At 56.3% G+C, this 17135-nt stretch overlaps 1 protein-coding gene across 2 annotated transcripts in view; it reads right to left on the bottom strand.

The window, feature by feature from the left end:
* SDK1 (sidekick cell adhesion molecule 1) overlaps positions 1-17135 on the bottom strand; it is a 531480-nt gene that overhangs the window by 83291 nt on the left and 431054 nt on the right. Inside the window, exons 27-28 of one of the 2 annotated variants that reach the window (XM_042922245.1) lie at positions 15883-16072; positions 13328-13426 (exon numbers count right to left, since the gene is read on the bottom strand). In XM_042922245.1, coding sequence (XP_042778179.1) covers positions 13328-13426; positions 15883-16072 — 289 coding nt within the window. Of the gene's footprint in view, positions 1-10027; positions 10308-13327; positions 13427-15882; positions 16073-17135 lie in introns of those variants that run through there. The other variant, XM_042922246.1, reaches the window with a different exon arrangement.

The following is a 17135-nucleotide window of genomic DNA, read 5'->3' as shown; positions in this document are numbered from 1 at the left end:
ACCCGGTCTTCTGTGAAACCACACAAGGAGCCACTCTCGGGCGGCCACATGTGAGGGGGGGACAACTCTGTGTGATCAGCCAGAGAGTGCCCCTAGCATGAGGCCCCTGACCACGGCTGGCCACAATCGTCAGCACACACATTGGGGGACAGCACCCCCCCTGCCCTCTTCCCCCTGCCATTCACAGGCCTGGTATCTGCAGGGCCTGGAGCTCGGGCCCCTGACTGGCTGTCACGGCTGCGGCTCTGCCTCCGATGGCGCCTTCTCCTCGCCGTGACAACCAGCTGTCCCCAGCTGCCCTGGTGGCCTCCTGGCTCTGGCCAGGGTGTTCTGCTAGACGCCTGTCCTTTCCCATTCAGTGACCGACAGCCCAGAGGGGCCGAGCCCCCCTTGTCCGTGCCCTGTGCCCCCTTTCTCTCCCTCACGCGGTGTAGGTGGGGAGCCTGGTCCCTGTCCTCTTGAGTCTCCTAGGCACCTAGTATCCTGAGGGTGAGGGCACCGTGGTCACTGCAGCCCCCTCGTGGGGCTCTCCTGCTGACCTCCTGGCAGCCTTGCCCCTCCGAGCCCTCGCGAGGGCCACAACGGGTAGCCTTCGTACGCTCGCCGGGTCACGAAGCAGTACAGCTCAGACGGGGTAAGTGGTCCGCCTGCGGTCACACAGCAAGTGACCAGAGGGGGTGGGACTGGAGCCCTGAGTCTGTCTGGCTCAGCCCACGCTTTCCACTGAGTCGTATACTGTTCCTGTGAATAGAAAACCTCCACCTCGACCTTCCAGCAAAGGGAGAGCGTCCCCTTGCCAAATCCTGGCTACTCGAGACCGTGCATCCCGAGCGCCGGCAACACGTGAGCGTGTCTCCCAGGGAAAACAGCGTGCCGCGGCGTGACGAGCACGTGCTCTGGGAGCGCACCTGCCTGGGTCCAGGCCCTGGGAAGTCTGTGCTGTGCGACTGCGAACCAGTACGGTGCCCCCTCTGGATCTCAGTCTGTTAGGCGACGTGGGGCGGGGCGGGGGTGGGCGGGTGCTGTCCGGGTTGCCTTTGGTGCATGCTGCATACTGAGCCGGGCACAGAGTGGGCACCGAGTGCGGCCCCTCCTTTACCCAACGGCCCCTGCTTCCTGGGCCGGGACTGTGCGTCTAGGGCCTGCGTCTCTGGCTTGCTGCCTTGTGGCTGGAACTCGTCCTCTTGTCTTGGAATTAACATTCATCTAGGAAAACTCCGAGCGTTAAGCTGCCTTTCTTTTTTTTTTTTTTTTAAACGAAGGCATTAAAATGTTATATTGAAACATTTTGTCATTACTCTTCGGGTTGTATTCTACTCAACACGGCTCACGAATAACACAGGAGTGCAAGGAAGCACTTTCGAGACAGTCACCTCCCACCCAGGCCCCAGCTGGCAGGTCCCCTCTGCCGGCTCCTCGTGTGTCTTTCCGGTGAGAATCTGAGAGCACGGAGACACGAGCCCTGCCTTGCTAACGAGAGCGCACGCGGTAGTGCAGGGCGCATCCGGGCTCGCGCCCGGCCTTCCTCGGTGGCACCTCTGTGGTTGGCACGTGCTCTGTCAGAGGTCTGGTCCTTCCAAGGTTTTCTCGTCTGTTTGTGGTTCTTCTAATACGCATGCCTGACGGTCACGATTTCCACGAGGTCAGTCCCTGGTTCTTCCTAGACTCACGGACCCCGTGGACGGTGGTGAGGTCAGCACACCTTCCCCTCTGGCCTGTGGGCCACGCGGCGTCTTTTAGTTACGGTACCGCTTTGGTTTCTCTTCCTGTCTTGACCCTCACCCACTGCTATGAGAGTTATGTAAATCAAGGCTCTTACAGCTCCTCTAACCTCCGTATGTCCCCCTCTGGCTTTTGTGAGTCGCGTTCTCATTTTTATCTTGTGGGGATTTGCAGCGGAACTACGGGTGAACAGCAAATTTAAAGCGGCACGCAGGGTAGATCAAAGCTCGGGAGGAAACCAGACACCGTTCCAAGGCAGCGCTGCCCGCGCGGGGACACGCTTCACGTACAGAGGCTGATGTGAACCTCGCGTGAGACCGGGGTCAGCCAGGGCCTTGGTGATGACCCCTTCTTCCACCTGACCACTGGAGGAGAGTGTGCGCCCAGCATAAAAAGCACCTGACCGATGTCATTAACGTACGCGTATTCCTAAACTAGAGAGAGAAACTAAGGGAAGGAGGGTATCTTCCAAAGACAAACTGAGCTCGACAGTGAAGCACAGAGGCCACGCTGGCAGCCACAGACATTACGCATAAGAACACGATCAAACATAATGTTTTCAAAACCTCCAATATCCCTGCTGGTGATGAAGAGCCACCAGCCCTCCTCGAAGAAACAGAAACTAACTCTGCATTAAAAGCAGGCTTGGGCCCTGTCCAGGTACACACTGGATTTCTGTGTAGCATGAGCTGGACAGCTTTTGTCTCGACGGCGTGAGAACACAGGCCTGCACCTGAGAGAGTAAGGAGTGGACATGACCCCCTCGCACACGCTCTCCCAGCGTCCGTATCCAGAGCGGGCAGATACCTGGCCATGGACGCACACGTCTTGGGAGACTCCCCAGGCGGCCTGGAGCCCAAGGCTGCCCTCATCCGCAGCGGCGGCCTTCACTCTGCACGTGACATCTCGGATGTCCGGAGGTCCCGAGCCAGGCTTTAACCCCAACACGACTCCCGGCTCCTCATGTCCAGCCGCTGGAGCAGAGCAGCACAGGTCACCCCCAAGATGCCGTTTCTGCATACTGATTACTTTGGGTTAAAGTTACCCAGGAATAGCCAGTGCGAGAAGGACACTGTGACCCTCCTCTCTCCCCCTGAGAGCAGGAAAGAAGTCTCCCACGGGGAAGGTGCCCTCCCCACAGCAGGAGGAAGAGAGGCCCCCTTATCCCGGACGCGGGCAGTCTAGGGCCTAGATGGCCGCATGAATAAATCTTGTTCTTCGCTAATTTAGTAGCCCAAGCCCAAACCCTGTGGTCTTGTCAATTCTTCACAAATTTATTGTTTCTTCGTCTCAAAGGCATTAAAAACTGCCGCTTTGGTCACATTTGAGCCTCTGATCTTTGGGGCTCGTACACATATAAAATTAAATGTTTCTCCTGTTTCATCTGTCTTTTTAAAGAATTTTTTAATGTTTTATTTGATAATTTTGAGACAGACAGAGACAGAGCACAAGCAGGGGTGGCGCAGAGAGAGAGAGGGAGACATAGAATCCGAGGCAGGCTCCAGGCTCTAAGCTGTCCGCACAGAGCCCGACGTGGGGCTTGAACTCACAGACTGTGAGATCATGACCCGAGTCGAAGTCAGATGCTCAAGTGACGGAGCCTCCCAGGGGCCCCTCCTGTTCATCTTCCTTATGTCAATTTAATTCTTGGACCAGCTGTAGAGCCCAGAAGGGAAGAAGGGAGAAGTCTTCGCCCCTACGCTATGAATAAAGAAAACAATTAGCCCCCACTTACTAGGGCCAGTGTATTTCAGGCACAGGACACGTGTCACATCACAGCGGTCAGTGTTACCCCCGGGGGCGGGAGGGGGCACAGGAGCAGAGGACGGAGCTGGGCCTTCAGCGTTAGAGCCACATTCTGCCCGGGAGGCCCTGCTGTTTCTCCTAGCTCCCTGCTCTAAAATGGTATAATTCTGGTGACTGGAAGAAAACGGAGACGAATGGAAAACAATCTGGTCACTCTACAGGTCACCTGCAAGGTGACTGTGACAATCTGGTCACCTGCAAGGTGACTGTGAGGGACCGGGGGAAACCGCAAGGCGTTCTGGACAGCGAGAGGCTGACCCCCGTGCCCGGGCAGGGGGGAGGTGATGCCAGCAGAGCGGAGAGGCAGAGACTTCCAGGGCCACGGCTCCTCCAGAGAGGAAGAGTTGTTTCAGAAAGCAGCCAGAAAAACCGGGGTTGTGTGCAAAAGCCCCCAGGTGCCTGCGTCGGGAGCGAGGTCAGGGCGGTGCCTCAAGTCCCTGGCAGCAGGGCCCGGGGTCAGAGCGGCCGCGAGGTCCGGGGGGAGCGCGACAACCCACCGGGAGCCGCCCTGGCCCGGCCGCAGGCGGAGCCCCGAGGATGGGTAGAGCGTGCGACGGGATGGTCGGCAGGTGACACGAGGACCAGGACTCTCCGGATGTCACGTTCCACGGGCGGCGGTGGGCACAGAGCTGGCTAAGCAGGGCAGATGCCAGAGGGACGCCCGGGGGCTCTGCGCACACAAGACACTGTCTATTCCCGGGGTGCCGCGGCCTGAGTCCTGAGGGGCCCGGTCGGCTCCAGCCTGGCCTGGAGCGAAGAGCTTTTTCGGGAGGCGAGCCCAGGAAACACGGGGAGCGGACGGCAAGCACGATGAGGCAGTCGCCTTGCGGGTCCCCAAGGCTCTGCCTAATGGGAGGCATGGAGAGGGCTGCTGCGTGTTCCCCCCAACTCCCAGCGGTCACAGGCTGAGGGCTGCTGGCGGGCAAGTCCCCCCCAGAGGCCCCTTCCCAGGGCAGAGGGTGCAGCCCGGTGGGGCCCCCGGCAGCTAAGGCCTGGGCTGCTGGCTGGCCGCGGGTGGGAGAGCCTGGGCTCTGAGGGCCGACCACGCCCAAGGCATCTGCGACAAGGCGACCTTGCCGCCCAGAGGTCACTGATCTCAGGGACCGCTTCTGGCCATCATCCTTCTATGCATAGGGACTTGAAACAGAACTGATTTTTCTCCAAATGCAGGCTTTTTATTTGTGTCTCCTCGCCACATCCCGAAAGCCTCATTTCTTTTTTTCCCTTCAGAAACTCAAGCTTTAGTGGCTGCGTAATATTCCCCCGTGTGGGCCGGCCGCTGGAGGCGCTACCAGGACTGACTGGGACGGGGGGGTGTCCGTGGCGGGACCGCCCTGGGCTCCTCTGGCGCTGAAGCACGGAGGCGACGATGCCCCCCTTCCCACCGCCATAGCGACGACTCTGGCGCATCGCGTGCGAACCGCAAGGCACAGCGTTGCCACCCGTGTGCAACTGCAGGACACGTGGGCTGGTCTGTCTGTCTGGGACCCAGCTCCTATGCGAGCCACTGGGGAAAACCCCCAGCCCTCGGGTTACATCCGTCCTTTCCCCTTATTCGCCCTGAAACTGGGCTCATACCCTCTCGTCCCCATTCTGTGGCCTGGTGAACTGAAGACTGACACCTGTGTCTTACGCTGAAGTGTCCTGAAAACGTCCTAGACTCAAGGGACACTAGAAGAGAGCCTTCTGTGCAGAAACGGCGAGAGGAAGCGGCTGAGCATCCGTTCTTGCGTTTGCGGAGAATAACGAGCTAGAGTGCTGCGGGATGAGAGCTTTCGGTAGGAAAGGCTCGTTCTGTAATTACAGCTGCAGCGAGGTCAGAAACATCAGTGTGTTGAGTGTCACCGTGCAAGGGCAGAAGGCTGCGGTGGGTGTGAGGAAAAGAACAGAGGAGCCGGATCAGTAGTAGGAGTGAAACGCGGCCCGAGCAAAGTCTGATTTTTAAAGTGCTGGGTGAAAAAGAATACAGGCATCCAGAGGGGCAAGGCCAAGTACGAGCCACACTGATCCAAGGCTAAGATGAAAACCGCAGCATGAGAGACGCCTGGGAGGTCTCTGATTATGCCCAGAAGGCGGAGAAAACAACGTGCATCTAGAAAATCACAATCAGAAGAGGGCGTGTGCCTCATGCTCCAGACAAGTTCTAGAAGCATCAGCTGTGCGAGACGCAAGAGGAGGTTCTAAGATGCTGCTGTCGCTGGGAGCCTCCTGGGGGATCTCAGCCGCCTCGCTCGGACGGGGTGACTGCAGGCTGACACCCGGAGCCCCCTGTGGGACTTGCGTGTCACGTGGCTGGTGGTCACAGGCTTCCCGGGCAAGCGAAAGGGACCAGTCTGAGAGTCGCCTGCTCAGTGACACATCCCTGGGCCCCGGGAGGCACCCTGCCCAGAGGCCGCGTGGCTTGTTGGTTTTACGGCTTACCCGTGAGGGCTGGGGGCAGACAAATGCAACCGTGATCAAAACTATGTATTTGCAAACACGGATTATGCTCACTGGCGCTCCTCTCAGCAGAGCCCTCGCACACCCTTCTGTACTAAGCTGAAGGTAAATGTTAGGCCCTCGGTCGGCAGGTGGAGGTGGGGGAGGGCGCCGGGGTGCCTGGTGGGGGGGGGGGCAGACCCCGTGGGTTTAAAGAGCACACGCGTCACGTTGGCTTCATGGCATTTAAGGGAGCGCGGAGCCAGCGAGGGAGGGTGGCCGTGCCCAGGGTGGCTCTCGCCGCATCCCCCGAAGGCAGGCTCTAAATGCTAAAAGCTCTCCATGGTAAAATATTTACGCAAATAAGCAAGCGTTTTTCCCTGTAGGCGCCCGGTGGTGTTTCGTGCCGTTAATCTTTTTTGGAAATGCAAGAACACGTTTTGCTACAGATTACAAGAGCGCGGGCTGCCGCGGAGGCTCTGTAGTCGGAGGGCCGCGCCACCGGAGCGTGAGCATTGATTCAAGGTCTCTGGGAGCCAGGCCTGCAGAAAGCCGTTTCCCTTTCTCTCCCTTCAACACCAAGCCGGACCTTTAGGAACTGTTTTCTCATCTTCCCCACAGCACCTGCAAGTTGGTGCGCTAGCTGTAATGATATCCAGGCGACGGGTTGCCCAGACAACATTTGTTACCGTTCAGCTGAAGGCCATTCCGACGGAAGAGGCTCGAACGTGGTGTTTTTCTGCACGAAGGGGGGACGAGGCACCGCCTGGCCGTTCGTCCGCTTTGCCGCGGTTGGGATGCTCAAAGCATTTAAACATGATCCTCTCCTTACCTGGACTTTTGTGACCGTTAGTGACCCCCAGGGCCCCGGGGTCACAATGCCGACTTCTGAATGTACTTTAGGAACACCGTGTAGCCTGACTCCAACCTGCCTTTCCTGATTCTTCTCCCTGCCTTGTCAGCACGGACCTCTGCTCCTCCGACCAGGGCAGAGGAGAGCAATGATGCGCCTCCCGCTGGCGAGCACCAGGTAGACGCTGGTGCGGGGGGATGGCTTGGGTGCCTGGAAGACACCCTCTGGCCCAGGAGACGTGATGAAATACCGAACAGCCACGCGTTCGAGCTGACATTTGTCGGGTGTTTACTACATGGCAGGCGCTGTCCTAAGTTCTTCACGCACAACTCACTCAACGCTAGGAGGGTGAGTGCTAGTCCTATTTGAGGGATGGGGAAACTGAGGCACAGACAGGCTCAGGAACGTGTGCAAGCTTACCCACGCGGCCACTCGGCCTGTCCGGAGCACAGTGCTTACAACACAGGGGAGAGTAAAGCAAGCAGCCCGTGATCCCCGAGCTTATGGCGCAGACCACAGCCGGCTGGGGACGCAGGGGAGGGTGAGTCACGCCCGCCTGGGGCTGTCTGAGAAGCTTCCTGAAAACAGTTGGCTGAGTCAGATCCCGAGAGACCGTGTTGGTTCGTGTTGCTGTTCGGCCTTTCCTCGCGCTGGGTCTTGTCCTCTGCGGCCTGAAGAGGCCGAGCCCCGTCAACCCTCCCACGTGTCCCAGTCCTGCCACCACGTCCCCGGTGGACACGGGGACCAGGGAGCGCTTCCTGAGCACATTTCACATGACACGCCTGCAAGTCCTGGCTGGGAGGAGTCCTGCCACTCGGAGTGAGGGACAGACGGAGAGACAGCAGCCCTGGGGAGGACCAGGTGAACGCCGACCCCAGCCTGTGGGGCCACGTGACGGCACCGGCTTCACCCACCACGGAAACGGCAGACGACTGGAAGACGCACACGTTTGCGGTCTGTGAACGTCTCTGTGCCCAAAGTTAAAAGATCAAGTATGTGGCAGATAATACTGTTAACGATCGTGCTGGCTGGTATTTACTGGGTTAAGTTGTCTGACCCCGTGTCGTGGCACTAACACAGCAGGGCCAGGCCTCCGAGCCAGACCGGACTTCAGGGTCTGGGCTCTCGCTCGGCCATTTGGTACTTAGATTTGGCCAAAGTGTCCGGCACGGAAAAGCCAGTGAGGAGAGGGTTAATCCCCAAGAGAAAAATGGTCAAAGGGGATGTTAGGGGCTGAATGGCAATCCCCCCAAATTCTTAGGTTACAGTTCTAACCCTGAGCACCTCCAACGTGACTGTATTTGAGGACAGGGTCTTTATTTTATTTTTGAGGACAAGGTCTTTAAAGAGAGGATTAAGGTAAAATGAGGTCACTAGGGTGGGCCCTGATCTGGAGTGACAGGTGCCTTTACAAGAAGGGGTCAGGGGGACGACGAGGTGAGGACACCAGGAGGAGACGCCGTCTGCACGCCCAGGAGAGAGGCCCCAGGACCAACTGGCCCTGCCCAATGCCTGGGTCTCTCACTTCCAGCCCCCAGAGTTGACAGAAAATAGATTTCTGTTGTTCTGTGGCTCTCGATGGGAGCCCCAGCAAACTAGTACAGAACATAAGCTGGGGATTCCCAAAAGGAATAAAAAAAAAAAAAAAAAAAACCCTGACGGCTAATAAACTGTGAAAATGACCCCCATATAAATGTTACATTTTAGCTATTAAACTGGCCAGTATATAGAAACATTAACGTAGATGTTGGTGAGGGTGGAGTGACACGGGAGCCTGTGTGAGGGGCACTGATGAACGGTGCTTCTGGACGGAGAGTGAAGTACAGGTGAAGAACCTTCAAGATGTTCTAGCACCTTCTCCGGGTCATTCTGCTTCTGGCCTGTACCCTCGGAGACCATCGGAAACGCTGTGGAAATTGACCTCTAAAGACGTCACTTACACCTGTTGTTTACGATTGCTCAATTTGGGAGAAGGTCCCTGTTTTTAAAAGTTTCAATTGCTGGGGCGCCTGGGTGGCTCAGTCGGTTGAGCGCCGACTTCGGCTCAGGTCACGATCTCGCGGTCCGTGAGTTCGAGCCCCGCATCGGGCCCCTGTGCTGACAGCTCAGAGCCCGGAGCCTGTTTCAGATTCTGTGTCTCCCTCTCTCTGACCCTCCCCCATTCATGCTCTGTCTCTCTCTGTCTCAAAAATAAATAAGCATTAAAAAAAAAATTAAAAAAAAAAAAAGTTTCAATTGCAACGTATCTGCACGTAAACATTACGTCATCTGAATGCGCGTGTTCTCGCTGCGGACCCCCCAACGGTACTGGAGTATCTAGTGTCTGCTTCTGGCAGTGGGGTCGACCTGATGTCCCGAAAAACCTTCCTGCGAGGACAAATTGATAAACATGACGTCAAGAAAAGAAAACCTTCTAAGTGCGTGGCTGAACCAGCAAGCGAGAAGGAGAAATTACAGAGATGGAAAAGGAAAAGCCCAGGCCCGCAAGGATGGGCACGCACATCTGGCGTTGAGGAAGCCACTGGGGAAACCCAACGTAAAACCACAACAAGCCACCACGTGAAGTCTTCCGGAATGGCACAACATTTAGACTCTGAGGCTGTCGAGCGTTGGCACGGATGTGGATGGCGGCGGGGGTGCTGGTGGGGGTACAAACTGGTGTCGCTGCCTAGGAGAATGGTCTGGCGTCATGGGCGTCACCGTGCAGAGCTTGGAAGGTGCAAGCTCTGTGGCCCAGCGAGGCCGTTCCCGGGGGGGGTGCCCTGGGGAACACTCCCACGCACGCGCCAGGAGGGGAGCGCCAGGCACCCGTGTGTTGCAGACATGCCGGGGGCACTGCGACCGTCCCGGCCGGGGGATGGCCGGGCAAGCTGCTGTGCGCGCGCGTGGACAGCCAGTGTATTTGTGACGTGGGAAGAAGAGAGCAAGGTTGCAGAAAAACCTGTCATCGGAGTTTGTATGAAATCTAAAGACATGCAGAACTAGTATTAGATTTTTAGGCTTAACTTCAGCTCTGGGGAAATCACGTGGGAAACCACCGGGGAGATCAACACAAAATCCCAGAGGGGGCCTGGCGGGCTCGCCATCTCACACTGGGCAGCAGGGATGCGTGTTAGTTTACTGCCGTCACGACGTAAACGCGCTAGAACAAAGAGGTTCCTGTGTAACCATGAACGATTTCATAATAAAAATATCAGAACAGCGACCGGAGGAAACAAAGATACTCACACTGTTTCGGGGTGGTGGAATTGTGGGTGATTCTCATTTTTTTCCTGTTCCTTTTTAAAATTTTGTTTTTTTTTTTTTAAAGTTTATAGGGAATGTGCCATTTTTGTTTTCGAGTTGTCCTTTTTTGCCATGAATATTTCAAGCATACAGGAAATACTGGAAATGCTATCGAGCAGACACTCATATATTCATCAAACCAACTGGACATATTGAGATTCTTGCCAAATTGGACTGTTTGTTTTCACATTAGACGAGAGATGAGGCAGAAAGAGTTGAAGCCGTCCGGCGGCCCTACTGGATGTTCTTCCTCAGCGTAACCCCCGTCGCAGCTCAGGGTATGTTCCTGCCCACGTGTTCACACCTTCCTGTACGCATGTACCCGTAAATGACGGAAAATAACATTTACACAGTTTCTGAAGGTGCAGGAATGTTCTCAGGCTGCACATATCCTCCCGCGACTTCTTTTTTCCCTGAACAAATGTTTCTGAGACTCACTTGTATTGACTTGTGTAATTTCGTTCATCATTTTAACTGCTGCCGTGTTTTCTGCTGGGTGAATATCCCAAAATAGACCTTTTTATGGTCTTACTGATGGACACTCGGGTGTCTGGTTCTTGGTTTCCCCTGTTATTCAAAGCGATGTTCAAAGCCAGGAGTGTCCCCGACCGTTTCTCCTTGGGTCCCGGTGTGAGACGTCCGCCGGGGTTTAAGAGCTGATGGGCTCCCGGGAGGCAGAGCGCAGATGTGTTCACCTCGCCAAGACGTTCCCGGATTCTTCTCCAGAGAGGCTGTGCCGGTTCACATTCCAAACAATTGCACGTGAGTGTGTCTGCTTCCCCACATCTCTGCCTCGCCTGGGTGGTACCACACTTTCTATGGCTCTCCATCTGAATAATGTAAGATTCTATTCCGTCATGGTCTGAATTCTCCTTTTCCAAGTGCTCTTTCAATCAGAGGAACAGACGTTAGACAGACCCTTAAAAATAAGTGACAAGATTTTACTTTTGGACGGCGAGACTCATGTGATTGTGGTCGGTGCAGGAAGGCAGGGACGGGCGTGGAGAGAACGTGCAGGTACAGGTGACATCGAATGTGACGGGAAAGGCAGAGAAAGGGCAGGGGTCTTCCCTGGCAGAGGACCAGCAAGCACAGGGCCAGAACCTCCCCAAAGAGGAGCCCGGATGAGCAGTTCAAAGCCACGGCTACGAAATCAGAGCGCGCGTCTGTCTGCGCTAAGAGAGAAACACACATGAAACGCTTACTGGCCTCCCCTCTGTCTCCCGTGGGGTCCTCCTGTCAGAATGATTCTTATCAGTCCACGATGGCTACAGCGAGTGCGGAGGTGGGCGCAGAATTAGCACCAGCCTTGGGACTGGAGCACGGGCGGAGGGCAGAGCCGAGGGGGGCTGCCAGGCCCAGGGCCGTGGGGCCTCCCTCCCCCAGCAGGCAGGGGGGGCTCTGCTTCTTGGAGACTCCGGGTACTGTGACAGGTCGGAATTCACACTTTGTGCTCCAGACATGTCTCCTGTCTCACGGCAGGCTGGGGACGTCCCCTGGGTGATCGGATACGCTCCATCCAGAAGAGGCAGCAGTCTGGGCCCTGTGTGGAGGGCTCCAGAAAGCCTCTGCCGTAGCCTACGCCCTGCACACCACCCTCCGCCCCAGGTCTGGAGCTCCAGGCGCAGGGCCCAACAGGTGTCTGAGATCCCGTCTCGTCCGGACTGGATCCGAAACACATACTTCAACAGGGGCTTCTTCGTCTGCTCACTGTGATTTGAGTAGCAAGAACCTGTAGTTCCCAAGGTCACCCAATTCAGAAATACCGTGCTCATAGCAAAACGCCCCATCTAGTGAGTCAGACAGAGGAGGGCCACAGCCTTTCTGCAGGCGACTGAGGTATGCCCCAGGCCCTATCTTCATGAAATAAGAACTCAATAAATATCTGCCTCTCCCTTTAGTTATTACCTAAAAGACAAATCTGATATGTCACTTTGCTGCTCCCAAGTCCTTGGGTGACTCCCTACTGGCCTCAGCGCACATGAAAAAAAAAAGTTTTTTAATGAAGTGAACCCTTCTTTGAACCAAATCTTAGAATCCTAATGTCAGAAGCAGGTAGACGTGGTGAATTTTGCTACCTGTCTGTAAGCTCAGGTTTATGATCTGACCACCCAGCACAGAAACTGACACATTTGGGGGTCTGCCCCACGTTGGGATTAGGGACGCACCCGATCAGAGGGCTGGCCCGGGTCTGGAGAACATACCGTGCCTTTCGATGCCTGATTTCACGCATCGAGGCCTAGGAGCACCCCCTGCCTGGTGCAGCCGGCCATCCCCAGCAGTCCCCGGCCCGGCCCACATCTCCAGGCCTGGGTCTGTCTACGCAACCAGAGGCACAAGACATTCCGTCTGGCTGAGTGGATGACCCTCTTCCCTTCCTCCAGGGCTCCGGAAGCCACTTCTTTGCAAGATCCAGTTCCAAAGCGGCCTTCCGTCCACCGAGAGCCCCTCGCCCCGGGAAGACGTGCTTTGGGGCATTTCTCGAATCTGTGTCCCATCACCTATCATGTTGCACTGCATCTGGGCCTCTCCCCGGTGCTGCCCTGGGCACCTCACATCTTGAGGACGGGCGTATCTTATTCACTCCTTACTGCCCACCACGGACACGATGCCAGGCATATAGGAGGCCCTTAATTCGTCATGGCGAGAACGTGAATAAATAAAGGGACTGATGATTTTTTTAAAAATACAACTTGCTGCCTTGGGGGAACAAGGAAAAATTAAGGCTTTTCATCAATGTTATCAGAGTTGCCCCGCTAAAAGTTAAAAGCAAACAAATTTCCGGGGGACGAGGGCACACACAATTCATTCCGGAAACTTCTTCAAAGGATTAGGCGCAAGCCCTGCAGCAGGGGATGTTTCCTGGAACTTGGGAGCAAAGGCCAGGCCTCTGGCTCCTGTGAAAAATGAGCCTGTTGTATCCCAAACACACACGGAAACAGCCTCGTGGCTTTGGAGCTGAAGGAAAGGCCAATTACACACGGTACCGTTCTGAACCGCGAACGAAAGGAAGAGGTTCTGGGTGAACAACGTGGAAATTCCCGTCTGCAAGGAAACCTCAGCGCTCAGCTCACAGAGCAGCCGAGGGTCCCACGTTTCTCCGCGCGGAAAACGCGCGGCCACGGCGGGCAGGACTTTGTTTTTTTCCCCAGCCTCTTTGATGTGTAAAAAAACCAGATGAAGTCACTCCAACTGCTGTTTCCCTCCGAGCTACGACCCGGTACATCGCGGCCGCTCCCTCACCCAGGATGATGCCATTGGGCTCCTCTGGCGGCTGCCACACGATCCGCACGGACGTGAGTCTCACTTCAGGAAACACGAGCCTCACGGGTGGGCCTGGGGCTGCAGGGAAGAAGGGAGACCGTGAGCCAGGTGCCGCTACGGTGCCACGCGGGTACGTGGCGAGGTTGCGCGCGACTCTGTGGGGCAGCGGGGCGGTTCTGATCACGGACGGGACGCTCTGAGCCTACGACTGACTTTTGCAAACTAGCTCGCTCTGCGTGGCCCCCTAATGGCTCTGAGAAAACAGCTCATTTTGAATCCAGCTCATCTGCTTTCCAAGTTCCGGAAGAAGTGCTCACAAACCGTGCTGGGCGTCCCCTGAGCGTAAGACCTGCTCCCAGCACGTCAAGCTGAGGGTCGAGGTTTTGCCAGTCTGGCCCGAATACGGTCTGGGGCTCGACACCCGCTAGCAGGGGCTGGATAAACCAGGTGGCCTCAAGTCCCTCCCAACTGACAAAGTAACATGTTGACAAACACTGATCTTTCTCTTACGCACAACACCCCCTCCTGCACCGTCCTAGAAAACAAAGAGTTGAGGCGCACAAGCACATGTAATTCTTCGGTGTATCATGACTGTGGCGCCGTTTAGTAACAGGGTCATAGCCCTCGTAAGATACATTTACTTAAATGGACGGGCGAGGAAGTGCGTGGCCTGTACCAGAACTTCTGGTTGGAACTTAACTGATTGATTCCCAGGTAAGAGGCCATGGGCACAGAACTATAGACACAACAGGATGATGTGTGTTACAGTCACGCGGGGCTGTGGGGTTCTGCCTCTGCCTATGAAGCTGAGAAGAGCATTTAAGATTTTAAACCTGTGTTCAAAATTTTTTTTTATTGTTTATTTTTGAGATAGAGAGATAGAGAGAGAGAGAGAGAGAGAGAGACAGCGGGGGAGGGGCAGAGAGAGAGGGGGACACAGAATCCGAACAGGCTCCAGGCTCCGAGCTGTCAGCACAGGGCCCGACGCGGGGCTCGAACTTACTAGCTGAGCCGAAGTCGGACACTTAACCGAATGCACTACCCAGGCGTCCCTAAACTTGTGTTTAGATAAACCTGTGTTTGGGAACACCTGGGCAGCTCAGTCGGTTAAGAATCCGACCCTTGATTTGGGCTCAGGTCATGATCTCACAGTTTGGGGGTTCAATCTCTGCATTGGGCTCTGTGCCAACAGCTCAGCCTGGAGCCTGCTTGGGATTCTCTCTCTGTCTCTCTCTGCCCTGCCCCAGCTTGTGCTCCCCCCCCTCAAAATAAATAAATAAGCTTAAAAAACATTAAAAAAAATGAACCTATGTTTGGCAAAATAAACATAAGAAGGAGGCTAAGGGCTCACAGGCCAGGGCCAATTCATACATATGCAAATTCTGACGTCAGCCTTGGTGGCACGGACCCCCTGTGCTGTCCCCAAGGCAGGTCACATAGATCACACTGAAATGAGGGGGTAGAAAACATGCTTCAATTCCGACTCTGAGAGAAGGAGAATCATTCCTTGACTTCCAACCTATACTCTCGCAAGCAGCACCTGTAACTGACCCAGTTGTGAGGCCCATTTTCTCATACGGCCCTTTTACTTTTCGTCTCTGTGACTCGGGACGCCCTGGCTTCTCCTGTCACGCCCCAGCCCCCCAAGACTCCGCGTCCAGGATGGGATAAGCATGACAGTGAGCCGAGCTCCTTCCTGTCGTCAGCTGAAGCCCGATGCCCACCCTGTCCCCCTGCAGGACAGGAAGCCTCTGGCTCAGCAGCCCGAGCGCCGTGGGGGCTCATTTAATGACTTCAGCAGACATGTGGATGAAAACCTACAGCTGGTCCAATTCCGTGAGAAGCTTCTGATCCCTGAGGTGAGTTTTGGGGGGGGGGGGGAGGGAGGAGATTGGTGTTTTCCCCCAGAACACCCTCCCCCGCCGAACATTTGCCACAGTCAGCTTAACAATAAAAATGTAAAAGAGATAACCTTTAAGTGTTTGACATCTGCAAAGTGGAAAACCATATTTACTGATGATTTAGACTTCCATAAAAACAGAGCCGTCAAGAAGCGCGTGCTGTTCCCGCCTGGAGGCAGGCGTGCCGCCCCCCCCCCGCCCCCCACCCCGGAGCCTGGGAAGAGCTCTACCCAGAAACTTCTGGCAGCCTCTTGGCAGGCCACGCAGGGTCTCCTGGAGCTGGGGGCGCCGCGAGGGCGGGGGCGCCCAGGTTGGGCTCGGAGTCCTTCCCCAGATTTGTGCACACGGCCCCGGGAGAAGCGGCCGAGGGTTTTACGGCCCCAGCCCACCCGGCCTTTACTGCACTGCCTGCTGCCAAGTTATGGCTGAAATTCACACAGCTTCATAATTAGGCTGTAAAAATTCACTCCGGGCTGAAATTGGCCATATAAACAGTGACTGAAAAACAATTCTGTTTTGTTTTTCTCAACTGAAAAAAAGGCAAGGAGGAAAAAAAAAAAGGGATCTGAAAATTAAGTTACAAACGACAAGCATCCAAACTGTTCGGGCCGTGGGAGCACCCGGCGACCGTACCGTCATCCTTGGTCCGCTCCAGGAGGAGGGGAGAGCTGGGGACTCCGTTCCCGATGCGGGTGAACGCCAGCACCTGCAGCTCGTACAGCACAAACTTCCGGAGACCCGTCAGCAGCGCCGACTGCGTGTGGTTCCCGCGCACGACGTGGCTGCGGGGCTCGGGATCCAGCTCCTTGGCCCGGAACAGGATCTGAAGCATCAGCACACACGTGCACGGTCATGAGGGCGCGCGGTGCCAGGAAGGGGTCTCAGGGGCCCCGGGGCTCCCAACCCCAAGGCAAGGACCAGGCGACCGTTGCCTCCCCTAGGACGGCCGCGTTTTGGCTTGTGGACCCAGTTTCCACGCGCGGTGTTCCGTGGGGGCGAGCGGCCCGAGACGCGCTTTGTGAGATCTGGGGCACACGGCGGGAGCCACAGCAGCCACAGCCACTGAAACGAGGACTCGGTCATGAACACAGAGACGTTCTGCTTCCTCCAGGAGCCTGCACCCCACTCTGTGTCCCAGCTTATTGGGAAACTGGGCTCTTGCCTCAGGAGAGTTGCTGCAGTCTGCCTGAACCCCAGGCCGCAGCACCCCCGGGGCTAGGTCCTGCTGCCCCCACACAGACTCAGCACCCTGGGACGCTGCCCTCCACGGCCCCGCCTGCTCCTGCCCATTTCCTAAGTCCTTCCTCAGAGCTCACCCTTCTGGAACTGGCCCCTCAGTGACCGGAAAGCCACAGAAGATGGGGATCCCCAGGGAGCAGAGTGAATAGAGGACAGCAAGCTCTTTTCTCCAGGACCCAGGTATGTGGTGTGGAGCGTGGCTCACTGGACCCACTCCAGGGGAACGCCACGTCCCGTGGGGCCTGAGGGAGCAGTCAGGGCTCCCTGGAAGGGAGACGCGGGAACAGGTGGGGAAAGACAGAGACTAGGGATTGAAATCACGGGACACCCGCAGGCGACAGGCAGAAGTCTGCAGCTGGCCACGTCTGGGGGAATTTATCCTGCTGCCTGGGGGAGGTGACGGAACAGAACACAAGTGAGTGTGAGACTACACACCCAGCAAGGCTCCCAGGGAGGCTGGAAGGCGGTCAGCCCCTCGCCCCGACTTCCCGGGGTACTGGTGTGCAGGCACGCGTGCACGTAGCTAAGGACAGGGACCTGACACGCACACCCTAGAAAACACCGGCTTCCGTCCCATACCTAACCTCAGAGGCAGCTACGATGACGACTCCCATTTCACAAGCCTGGAAGCAGAGGTTCAAGGCTAA

This window comes from Panthera leo, chromosome E3, assembly GCF_018350215.1.
Source record: "Panthera leo isolate Ple1 chromosome E3, P.leo_Ple1_pat1.1, whole genome shotgun sequence".
NCBI lineage: Eukaryota > Metazoa > Chordata > Mammalia > Carnivora > Felidae > Panthera > Panthera leo.
The sequence above is the reverse complement of the archived record's forward strand: the minus strand, read 5'-3'. Positions and strand labels throughout refer to the sequence as shown.